The 13,468-nt window shown below is 35.3% G+C and overlaps 1 protein-coding gene across 13 annotated transcripts in view; it reads right to left on the reverse strand.

The window, feature by feature from the left end:
- Positions 1-13,468, reverse strand: part of TENM2 (teneurin transmembrane protein 2) — an 808,680-nt gene that overhangs the window by 472,588 nt on the left and 322,624 nt on the right. For all 13 annotated transcript variants that reach the window (XM_074916403.1, XM_074916402.1, XM_074916400.1 and 10 more), the window contains one exon: positions 11,135-11,410. In XM_074916403.1, coding sequence (XP_074772504.1) covers positions 11,135-11,410 — 276 coding nt within the window. The remainder of the gene's footprint in view (positions 1-11,134; positions 11,411-13,468) is intronic.

Genomic DNA, 13,468 nt, shown 5'->3' on the forward strand with positions numbered 1-13,468 from the left:
CAGGCACATTGTTTCAATTGCTGTCCTAAACCGAACCATTCGATGAGGTCTCTGTCGCCTCCTTGGACTCCTCTTTTCTTTGCACCTCATGTCCCACTACTTGTTCTCACCCACTCATCCTTTCACACTGCAGGTCACAGCCTTAGACTTTACCTAATCCTTCCTAGCCCACGCCTTCTTTCTATGCATTGCACAAAACTGTTCAGCACAAGTACTAGTGATGATGTGTTTTACTTGGCAAAAAGAAGTTTAGAAGGAAAAAAAAGAGCTCCACAAAAGACAAACTCCAGTCTGTTAAGCAATTATATCCACTCCCTGGTTTTTTCCTTATTCACACTGTAATATAGCTTAAAGCTATAGCATTATGTGGGGGATATAAAAATAGCATACGACTGTTTAAAAATAATTCCCTTCTTTTGAAAGGAAAGTGTAAAGAGGAATAACTTCACTGTAATTCATCTTATTTCAAGTTTACTAAATAGAAATGTTCTATGGAAAACTGATAAAACCATTTCTTATCTAGTACCACTCTTATTTAAAAAAAAAAACCAAACATTTTTTTCCCCCAGGAATCATGATTACTCATTCTTACAGCTCAGCATCTGAGGAAACAGAAGCTATATTTTCACTCTTGAACGCTAATTTGATGTTGAGAAAAGTCCCTTAACCATTTGTGTGAAAAAATCCAACTGCTACCTTTCAATATTTCTGAATGACAGTCATGGCTCTAAGCAAACAAATGATGCTCACATATTGTGCCTTGCCTACAGGCATGTTGTGATAATTGAATGATATTATGCCTTCTTACAAGATGGTATCTCAGTTTCAATAGGGCAAACATGGCAAGGAAGTATCAGCTTCCATAGGCGCCTTGAACTTCCTGGCAAATACAATTTCATCAACTGAACTGTCTTCCTCTCTGTATCAGCAACGCACTACTGGAAAGCCTTAGAACAATCTGAACAGTCAGCAAATTCTGAGATACTTTGTAGCAACTTCAGATATCACAAGAGCCATCCGTTCCACTGAATTGTTGCTCAGCTGTAGAATCAGTCCCAGAGAGAAGTTTTTTGAAGGCCCTCAATAATATCAGCATGGTTCTTAATTATGAAGTAAAAAACCTACCAAAACCTCCTCTTCCATTTTAGCCTATAGGAAAAGAAGCTTGATAAGTTCATATTTTTATTTAATTTACCTGGATAGCTGCATTGTGTATTTGGGAGCACAGAAAGAATACTGAAAGATGGAAGGTATAAATATGAGTTCATACTGCACCTAAATACAATATTGATATGCTCTGTGAATTGACTTACCTGTGATATATTCCATGAATCAGCTAAGTTTTTTAGAGTCCAGCTTGTGTAAATCTCTCCCTCAGAGCCCATCACCCAACCACAAATGGATAATCACTGTGCAACCAGACTTAGGTGGACAGATAGTACATAGAAGCCTAAGGCTCTTACATATTTTTAATATTAGGAAAGGGACCTTGAACTGGATGCCTTGAGGATCCAGCACAGAGTATATCAGCAACTTATTTTATAATAACTATACCTCTTTCTGTGACCTCATCCATAAATAAAACCGCCTCATGTCAGAATGATGCCAGGGTTGTTCTGCTACACAGTACTAAGTATCTAGAAACTTCAGATGATTTTCTCAGTAAGAAATGAGTGATGGAACGTTTGTATGCAACTCCAGAGTAAGTGGTATTAGTCAAATGTATTTACCTAACAAACCCAAGTGGATAACCAGGAAACACTCCCTTTATAGGACTTGGTGGTTCCAACTACTGCTTGATTTACTGAAAGGAACAGCAGTTGAAGAACTGAACCTACACACAGATCTGCTGCCAGTTGTGCAAATTATTCTCCATAAGGCCACATTTTCTTGCCATTGCTTTACACAACTAAAGGAAGAGATACCGTTTAGAAGCAGTACCTCTTCCAAAATTCAGTGAGTTTTAGCACAAGAATGTGGAAGATCACAGCAATGGCACCCTCTGGTGACAAACAGTAACACATTATAATGAGATAAATTGTTCAGCCTGGAAAAACATTTAAAGCTACTGCTTCATGTAAACCTATTACATGGAAAGCAGTCCTACAGCAAGTTGCAAAATGTAGGCAGTTATTTTTAAGAACAATGATAACTAGCCTTCAATAGCAGACAACTTCACTGGAAAGGCAAGTTCTTCAAAATACTTCCATCTCTACAGTATCATATCTTCCTTTTATAGGTTCTAGTCTAATCTGATGTTTTTTAATCATCGTAACAACTGTAATTTGAAAAAAATGGTCCTGTATTTTTATCATAGACAGTATTTCATGTTCACATATGGCTAAGATTTCAGCATGGTCTCTGTAGTGTTACCAACAGCTTTTGAGATGAGAGGACTGTGAGCCAACTTAACAGGAGGGTGTTTTGGAAGTGGACAAACACCTGCTCATAAGAAATCTTTCACTTGATTCAAGAGGCAGAACTTAAGCCTTTCTGAAGCATTGCCTATCATCCCCATAGCTTCTTAAAGCAAGAATGTCAGAGTCAGCAATTTCAAATGCTACAGGAAGACTGAATGAACATATAAAACCATTTCCCTTATCAATGTCAAGGAAGGAGACTGTCATAGAATGTGTAAAAGCTTAAATTAAGCAGAAAGTTGTCTTTAATCCATGTGAAATACAGTGAGATTAAAAGTAAAGAACACAGTTGATTTCCAGATTGCTCCTATAGTATCTGACAGAAATAGTCCAATTCTGTCAGGAGCTTCTGCAAAAAGTCAAGTCACAAAAAAACTTTATGGGTAAAAACATAAAACTTGGGCTCATGAACTAGATTTCCTCTCCTCTGATCTAAGGAATGTAATTTATGGCACATCTTTATCATTTACTACTTCAGAACTAAGTAAAAAAAGTTTTTTATTAAAAGAGAGTAAAGTATTAAACTCAGTAATTATGGGATTATTTAGTTTTCAACAAATTCTGTTTGTTCTAATATATACATATTAAAACTTTGCACTAAAAGAGCTGAGGTATAGTTTCCTATCCATTTTCTAACCGAAGATGAATTCTATTCTACCCGAATAGAACATTACATTTCAACATCATATTAACAATCAATTCAAATACATTGTCTTTGACAAGCTGCCAGATTACTTGAATAGTGTGCAGAGTGTAAACACAAAGCATATCAAATGAAATATTTTGAAACAGTAATTATACTTACACAGCCATATATGTGTAGTTTCACATGTATGGCGAATAGGCATTTACGGTATTATCAAACACAGTTCCTTGGTCAGACTCAGGCCAAGCTTCATAAATGAAGGGTTGACTAGAAAAAACAGTATGTACCTTGACCTAATTAGGCACTAATCAGTGAAATAAGCAAGTCTTTGTAACTAGGAAGATTATTAATAGTGGGATATGCTACATGAGCAAAGGTGCCAGTAGCTGGCTCGACAAATTTAAAGGAGGCTTTTGGTAAAATTTCACAGTCTTTTGAAAGGGAAGACAGAAAATAAATTCAGTGCATGGCTTCCTGTGATGTGCACTTCAGTTTACAAGGGAAATGTGAAATACATATTTTTTTTTGTTTCACCACAATAAAATTTGTTAAACACCACATACAGGCAAACCTTCCTGCAAAGGTTTTATTGCTTATCAGCCACTCACAATGCATTTATTACCAAGCTGGATTAACTTTTATCAGATACACATCTCTGTTATAGAAAAGTACAAAAAGGCATTATTCTAACTCAGTTATACTTTGAACAAAGGTGCTGCTGCTTGCTTACCTAGGTGACCTATATCATCTAAGTTTGCTTTACTAAAACTAGTAATTGACAAACCGAATGATGTGCTGTTCTTGTTAAACACAGTGTCATCATTTCTCTCTAGTAGATGGAAAGGCTAATAATTAAAATATTAATTGAAAAAGCTCATGGTTTCTTAGAGTTTTTTTAAAAAGCTCTCCATGTTGTGACCTTCACAATGATGTAGAGATACAGCTGCACACAAAAGCTCTTTCCCTGTGAATTCAGGAAAAAGGAAGATCACAGCTAGCCTCAGCAGTTTATGAACCCAGCTGCTGCACTATTTTCCAGGTAGCCTTAATTCATCAGCCGGTATGTCTGTTTTCCTCAGTCTCCTGGTTCTCAATTCCTGATTGCCTTGGTTTGTGCAATTATGTAGGGGGTATTCATATAATCCAAAAAAGCCACTCCGAGGAAGAGACTGCAAAGCAGGACACAGCTTCAGCTGGTTTATGGACAGTGGTCAAGGCCCAGCACCCAGAGCGTGGCATAGACTGTGGCGGAGGTACTAGAATTGCTGACACCTCAGAGAAATGACAATTTACAAATTTTACAGACACTGAAGCCCTGACTCAAATGACTGGGCAAGAAGATTACAGATACTCATAGTATAACACCTTACCGCACCATGCATAAGAGTGTTTTTGTTTTGTTTGCTTTGTTTTTACACTCCATCCATTTCTTCCATAAACACGAAGGCTAGAAATACATATATCTCTGGGAGAATAAAACCTGGGATCCTGGTGTACATCTCTCTGATCAACACTGAAATGAACGGAAAATCAGTTAAAAAAAAAAAAAAAAAAAGCTGCCAAATTGCTGAATGCTAGCTACAAGCAACTGAATGTCAAGATAGCATTTTTTTACCCTTTTAGGCCACCTAAGCAGAGCTGTCACTCTTCTACACTTGCATCCTTTCTCCCTGGAACATCACCAAACACTATATTCCGGATAATATGTATTTAGCTCTTTCAATAGACTTGTATGTTTAGCACTACTTCCATTGCATCATTCTGCTGACCTACTGTACAGTGTTATTAGGTTATATTAAAATTGTAACAAATGTTTTAAGATTTTCTATACTGTCAGTTCATATTTTTGTCTTCCACAAGGCTTTGTTTACTAGTACTACATATCCGTTTTTTGGCCTTAACCCCGTCATCTAGCTTTCCCCTGCACTGAATGCATAAGCCATTTACCTGGACAAAATTGTAGTTGATGTGTAGTTAAGTCTTTAAACGTCGTTCTTGCTAGTCAATTCCCTCATTAGGGAACCACTTCCTATCAGAAGTGCCCTCAGGTTTTGAGAGCACATCAAAATTGGATCCACTTAAGCAACCAAGCTTTGATACTGTGCTTAATGACTTTCTAAATTTGTCATTTACAAAGTACTTTACAAGCCTTCCTAAAGAAGAGATGAAGTATGCCCATACACGAGCTAACGTCCCTAGCACTCCTTCCTAAGAAGTCTAGTTGATGTATGACGTATGTGATTCCATTTTCTGAGTATATGACATTTCATTTAAATCTCATAATTTCCTTAGGACCATCTGGACACTTTCTCAGCTATGAACAGATCGTACAACTGTGGCAGTTCTTCCTCTCTTCTCTTTCATATCTGTCCCTCCTGCTGTTTCCATGCTACCTGGCTCGATCTGGGAGGGAAATGGGCACAATGTTCCCAGACAGTACTAACCGCTGAAATTAGCACTCTGCTATGCAATATACAGTGAATCTACAGCTTCCTTGCTTCTTCTTGTACACAAAACATAGATTCAGTATCTCAAAATTATAAGGGCCCATTTTCTTCCCCCCCCCCCCCAATTAAAGACTACAAAGACCTGCTCCAACTGTATCATCACTATTTAAACACCCCATTTTAACCAAGAAAGTATTTCCCATAGGCGAAAGGAAATATTTCTGAGTGGGAATATTTAGGAGGCAAGCTTAATCTCCCACTTTTTTTACCCAAAGAGAATTCTGTCATTAGGAGCATTAAAACCTTCTACTTTCAAACTGATCTTACTACTCAGAGACATTAGCATGCATACAACAAAAACAAAATCTTCTCAAGAGTAGAATCACAGTTTCACCATAACCTTTTCTACAAATTAAGAAGTGTGAAATAGAAAGCTGAATAAAAATTAAAGTAATAAAATACTGAAAACAACATGTCAAAATTAAAACAGTAAAAATAAGAAAATAAACTCCTCAGCTGTCATCTGTCTGGTGCCTCTTTGCAAGCTGCTCGGATGCAATAAAACCTCTTTTTTTCTATTGTAAGTCTAAGTCTGTTATTCAACAACATCCCAGGAAAAGTCCAGATTATACTGCTCATAAAATTGAAATAAAGATAAAATATGGGGTCAGTTTGTTTTTTTAAGATTTGTTTTACATATGCATTTGAGAAATTACTGTATGAAATCACCACTGAAAACCTCATATCAGGGGAAAAAAAGAATAGAAACTATAATTTCCCTATTTTTTCCTAAGATTCAATCAGAAGCACAACACATAAATACAGTTTCTCATATTTTATCTTACTTTATTCACGGTATTCTTTTTTTCTTTTTAATAAGTTATATGTGCACATGGTACTGTCTAGTATTCAAACTTTTAATTACAACAATAAAAACCACCACCAAAGTAATGTGGAAAAAATAATAGAATTCCTTGTCATCAATATATCTAGCATAGCAAATACTGATGAATGCTGAACCTGAAAATATCTGTGAAGCATCCTACAACCCCTTTCCATGTGAGCTGAATCCTCACACCTGATGCTGGAGATAAGCTGGCTCCAGGGAGTAGGGAAGATATTCTCCAGGAAGAAAAAGGGATGAAGTGAGGAAAGGGAAAGTGCATGGCACTACCGGATTCAGCGTCAGGACTCTCCAGGTTCATTCCAACACTGCACCACTTTTCCACACCTCACAAGGTACAGCTGGGCTATCGACACAGAAACGGTTCCATACATTCAAAATTACTTGCTCCTCATAGGCATTATCAACAAAGAGCTACCAAAATCATAGTGTTTTATTGCAAATTTTTTTAAAACATATACATAGATCACCACAGGATGACCTTGAACTATTTCCCTTGTTTTGCTGAAGTTTGAGATTGCTTTATTTCTTTCCATTCGTTCTTGTCTTGCCGCTCAATTCAGAATCACTGCTAGTAAGATAAAAGCATTCCTTGATCATGTTTTTTGGTCTGACAGTATTTTAATAACATGGTTTGAGTCCTGGAAGATCTCCTCCTCCCCCAAGACACGTTTTTTTTTCTTTTCTGACACACAAATGTAAAACAGAAACTTCTCAAGTGTTTGATATTATAATATCAGTTATATATAATTATAAACATTTTATGTTATGTTCCAGTCTACAGTGATATTATCCATTATATACATTAAGGGTACTAATACAAAAAGTATCAAGGTAACAACCTTCTAGTAGAAAAATCAGTCACCAACACCATTACAGTTGTTTTTTCTTTTACAACTGGAGAATTAACATGATCTAGATTCACATCAGACTGAAAACCCTTGTGAATTCCCTTTAGGTCTTTTAGTTCATTTCAGCACTCCGAAATATTACTGAGATCTGCTCTGAGTTTACATCCTACTTTTCTGTTCTCCCTTATTCTACTTAGGATTATGTTTTCTCTTCTGTACTACGGGTTTGTTCGGCTTTTCACTCTCATCTGCCTAATGTCAGTTGAATTTAATCACCTCTCTAACAGTCTGTAACTGGTCATTCAATAACAGCGAAGTCAGGAAAAAAGAAGATTGCAGATCTGTTGCAAAAGCATTCTGTACATCAATCCTCCTTAATTATGACCATTCTGTTTTCATGGATTTTTTTAAATTGAAAGTTACTTATTTACAAGGGATTTTATATTTTTGAGAAGAGCATAATTTTCAACTCAACTTAAAAAATAAAAGAACTGCTCTCCTTTCAAAAAAAAAAAAAAAAAAAAAAAAGCCCTGGAAGAGTACTTGCTTGAAGGTCACTACCTAAACATAATCAGCACATAAGCTTTACTCTGGAAATAGAATACTGTAGGCTTAGGAAAGGACACACGAAAACTGATGACAAACGCTACTTTTCAAAAGTTTTCCATGATGTTTTGGAATAAACAGCTACAGGATTTAATAAAAGAAAAGAAAAAATAAGCATTCAGGAACTCTGGTATATCCCCTATACTCTGTACCTGTGGGTCCCTGCAAATAATTTCTCTACAAAGCTGGCACATGACATCAGAGGTGAGCTGTATTTCTAATCAATTCTTCACATTTGTACATATCACAAAAAGATTCATTTACTTAAATCTCACAACTGAATACATCATCTTGAATAACAATTTGGTGACAGATTTGCTGTTATATATTCACATTGCCATGTCTAAAGAAGAGATGGTCAGATCGAGACAGTAGTAAAAGCTGGGAGATAAAAATTTAGAGCTTAATCAGACTTGTGAAAATAAAAGTGTTGTTTTTCAAACTGGATCATCAATAAGGTGTTTTGTTAGGAAGAATTTTAGTATACCAAGTAAAACATTGAATTTAAATGAGTTTCTATTGTTTCAATTTATCTATAAGCATTTCAAACCTGGTAATATTTCAAGGTTCACAGAATTCTAATTCATGATAAAATTAAATCATACTAAATTTAGAAGTGCAGAAAATGGTCATAAGCTTTGTGAATGAATTTGAATGAGAACAAAATCATATTGTTAGGACAATTTTTAGAAATTAAGCCTCCTCTGCGCTACTTAGATGTACTAAAAGTGCCAAAATAGATTTAATATTATAAGAAAAGTGAGAGGTATGGTTTGGGGTTTTTTGTGTTCTTTTTTTCTTTTTTAAGTGCAGTGATGTAAATTGTGATAGCACCTCAATATTAAAAAAACCCCAACAAACCACCTTTCGGAGTTGAGCTACTATTTTGTAACACAACAGTTGAACTGTATCAGGGGAAAAATCTTCAGAGGTACTTTAAATAAATTCAGTAGTCTATGCATCATGAGTTCCGTCTAATATTGCTAGGAATAAATGGATAAAATCTCATACCAAGAAATGTCTTGTTTTATGCTAGTATCCCGCAAATTCAAAACTGTATCAGAGAGTGAATTTCACTTGAAGTATAGATTCTTGTTACTTCCTCTTCAAGATGAATACCTAGCAGGTTATTGATCTGCTTCTGAAGGACATAGTGTTTATTATGTAGGAAACCACTGCTGGGCACAAGCATGAGAAATTAATGATGGTTTTGTAAGTGTCCACACTGTGGTGCTGAACCAGTGGGGCAACTGTCAATCTATATGATAATGCATCCCAAAACTTCATAAAATCAGTGATGTGAAGAAGCATTGATTTTTTAGCTAACCAGGATTTGTGAGAGAGTAAGACTAAAAAGTTTACTGAAGTTAACACCTCTGTGTATATAACAGTTGCTTCATACTTGTGTGATTCTTTTTTAAACAGCCAAACACACAGAAATTCTTATCACAAAAATCCAAGTAAAAGTTGGACAAAAATTCCACATACTGGTTTGTTTCTTGCCTGCTGTTTGACCCTTTTTTCCCTTATTACCATCGTTAGAAAAATTACTTATTCAAAATGGATTCACTGCTCTGTATTTCAAATTACTTAATAATTCACTTATTATAAGAAGGAAAATGCAATCAGACTCATTCTTTTATCAATGTCTGTGATAGTATGTATGGAAGTAGGTGCTGAGATTAAATTTTTTCAGACATAAGGTGTGGCACAGTGCTTCCACTTAAATGGAGACAACCACCCTCAGAGAAGTGAATTCATGCTACAGAAACTAATCATTCCATAATGCCAGAATTTCATTAATCAGGTTTCTTATTTGAAATTATGCACAGTAGCCCTATCAAAACTATACTAAAGTCAGCGGAAGTTGTAATATTTTCTGTGAATGTTATTATTATAAAACATAAAAGGAAAAATCAATTAATCAGTCATTGGTTCTTTTAAAAATATTGTCTTCCTTGTACACATCATTATTTGTAAATATACATTTCCTTTTTGGTTTTGACAAAGAAATGCATCCCGCTATGCCCATGCAGAGGAGATTATTACTTGAAGACTCAATTTAAATCAACAAAATAAGAATGCTGTTACAAACAAAATCAACTGCACTTTTCTGAACTTTTTCTATCAATATAAAAACTGTAATTCAGTTTTGCCTTTTGTTTGCTTTGACAAGTGTTTCTAGTGCCTGGCACACCGGCTTTGTTGAAACTGAGACAACTATCAGTAAGTGTGGGGAGGAGTCTAAAATAAACATCTAGAAAAATCCTCTTCTGAGAGGCGCACAACACATAACAAATTAAATTTTATCACAAGCAATATGCGTAGCAGAGAGCTGGTTTCATCTGCTGGTATCAGCCGCCTGAATAGTTGCTCTGAGGGTATAATGTTAAGGGAGATTCCTCTTTACCTTCTCAGAGTGACAAGTATCAAACCCTTTATTTCATATTTTAACTAGGTTGTGTTTGCACCTTCAGCATCCTAAAGGATGAAGGACAAGTTCCTGCAAAACCATTTTTACTATCTTTCCTCTTTAGTTTAATTTAAAAATATGTGAGCACAGAAAATTCCCCAGGTAAATATTTTAGCTGATGTGTATGAAGAACATGAGTCTTGCTTATATGCATTTAAAAGGACAGCTAGCTCAATGCAGTTTACCTTTGAGAATGAACCAATGTCTAGGTGTTTTGTCACAAATGATTGTTGCACTGTCTAAAGTCTGATTTCTATGAACTTAATAAACTATACCAAACAGAAGTGCTTTGCCTCAGTCTGATAGGTAGGTTTGCTTTCTAAACCCCCCCAATACTTACCAATAAGCAAACAGCAAATTAATTTTATTTTTTTACAAATTCCAAAATATGAAAAAATACACAAAATTAAATCTGATTGTTACAAATCAGCACCATTCAAACTGTGTATAAAAATCATGTATGAGAAACAATTTCTCTTAAGAAATTAATTTCTGCTTCTCATTATTAAGTTTAACTTAATGTGCTCTGAGCACAAACTTCTGTGAAAGATTATTGTGTGGAAAGCAAATTGTAAGACAAAACACAATATATATCATATTATATGATATACATGTAAAAGAGTTTCCTGATATTGATGCAAAAAATGCCCCCCAACATTAAAAAGCAGCTTTAGTCAAACTGAGAAAGAAAAGTGAAAAATTAACCTTTAAAAGAATACTCATGTATTTTAATATGACCACGTTCTCATACACATGCATTGAGAATATGTGGAAGAAAAAGGCCTACCATTTTCCTCATCTGACTTATTTTCATTGTCGGAGTCGGTAAGTGTGAGAGCTGAGTTTTCACGACTTGACAGCCCGGAACTTCGCCTGGATTTGATCCCTCGCCCCCACAGCCTGATGGCATGCTCTGGGGACATTCCTCCCTCTGTGTCTGAGTCAGCATCAGAGCCAGTGCTCAAGGAATAGCCTTGATGGAGTATTCCTATGTCTGAGCAGTAGCCGCTTCGATGGGGAGAGGGCTCACAAATTCCTAGTTCTGCAAGAGTGAAGTTTGTTCCTAGAAAGGCAATTAAAAAAAAAAAATAATATTAAAATCTAAAGGATTTATTTCAAGTTTGAAAATACAGACCTTTTTAATTTCTCTAAACTGCGCTATATGCCAAACCTTTGCAATGAATGACATACAGAGATCTCTTGGTCACAGATCTATATCAAGACTTAACTAAAACATACTGTAGTTAAAATGGACGAAATACACAAAAAATTGGTAGAAAAGGTCTCTAAATTTTAGGCTACTACTTTAGCCCCAGATAATTAAACACTTAGGTATGTGATTGACATAAAGCTCATGACAAGTGCTAATGACATGACGTGCTTTATTATGTATCTAACCTTATATTTGTAGGACCAGAGCATGAGCTTTGAAGTTGAGCATCTGATCACTCGAAAAGAGGATTTTTTCTTATGAAGCTAATTGTCTCATACACAAGTCTTCCATAGAGAGAGGATTTTTAATTCTAATTTTCCCATTTTATAGAAAATAAACCCTTATTTGGGAAGTTTGAAGATCAGGATCACTTGAAAGACTGCAAACCTATCAGTGATACAACATGAAACTTAGTCACCAGTTTTGCACTTTTACATTTGGTGAGATTAACATCTGCTGTCAAGATCAAGATAGACCTCATAATCATTGTAATTGTTTTCTACCTTTTTCACCATATTCAAGAAGAAAATGTGCATCAGTACTAAAACCAGAAGGTCATTGGGTTTAAAGGCAAAACTTTCAGGAACAATGTCAAAACATGTGACCTTTAGCAGTTAATGACAACTCAGTGGACAAAGTCTCATACATTTTTAAAGCACATGGAGTCCCCCAGGGTTCTCAGAAAGTATAGACTTGCTGGCCAATTTCTGCTTATGCATTTGTTTCCTACAATAATGAACAGGATGGTAAAAATAAAAATATTCACTGCTCTCTAAGGCTTTCAAAGGTTTTAAAAAGTAAAGTGATTTTAGCTTCGTTACATAGGGCTGAAAATGAAGAACGAAGACACACTGAAGTTGCTGGCAGTATAACTGGCAATTATTTAATTAATTTCTTAATTAACAGGGAAACTAGATCTGTAGTCTATGTTTCTAAAACAGTAGTTTTATTTTGTCCAAAAGCAGTTTATATTTTCTCCTCTTACTCTATATATTTATCAGAATAAAGCTATACAGTGGAAGTTCACACATGAAATAAAAAACACACTTAAGTGTCATCTATTGATAAACACGTTAACTGGATATTATTTTTTTTTAAAGTATTACAACTTCTTTCACAGATTAGCCAGGGAAGATCATACAGCACTAAATCTATCTAGTTCATCTATCTGTATCAGCCTTCTTCAGTCTCACACTTAGCTGTTAAAGTATTTTTTGGATATGGGATGTATGCACACATCTACAGAAAGGAAAGCTGGGCCCTACTTAACATCTACTCCTAGAGCTCATCAATTAAAGGAAGGTGATGGATTTCTTCTGGAAGACTGAGCTACATCTTCACCCAGCAACAGCTAGACAGCAACAATGAGCATGACAAGAGGGAGTAGACATGCTCTCTTTCACCCCTAGGTTAACTAGTAAACAAGCCAGCAGCAAGACAGTGGCCAACAACACTGGGTAAAGAAGTATCATCAACTGGATGCTTCTAAAGAAATGAAGCATTTACTGTCAATGTTTAAAAAGAATATAAAAAGGCTGACATTAAAAAAATCAGCTCTTTTCCATCAACACTAAATTAACCCTAACTCTCCTAGTTAGGAGTACATTTTAACCTGCTGTCTAATATTTATTCTACTAATCAGAAATTTTGTGGTTCAGTCAAAATGAACTGAACAGTCCTAAAAAATGAGCTTTTCAAGTGCACTTCGGTCTGGAGATTTTTTGCCTTTTTTTTTTTTTCTTCTTCTTTTTTTAAAATAAGAGTTCTAGCATGACAGATGAAACAAAGTCACTTTTAAAGAAAATATACATTTTAATCATGTGTAATTGCAGTAGAAGATGTTTAACAAAAACAACTCAATTGAAAATTTTGTTTTAGCCATATGAGCAAATAACCTTAGACATTTTA

Source organism: Athene noctua, chromosome 12 (assembly GCF_965140245.1).
Source record: "Athene noctua chromosome 12, bAthNoc1.hap1.1, whole genome shotgun sequence".
Lineage (NCBI taxonomy): Eukaryota > Metazoa > Chordata > Aves > Strigiformes > Strigidae > Athene > Athene noctua.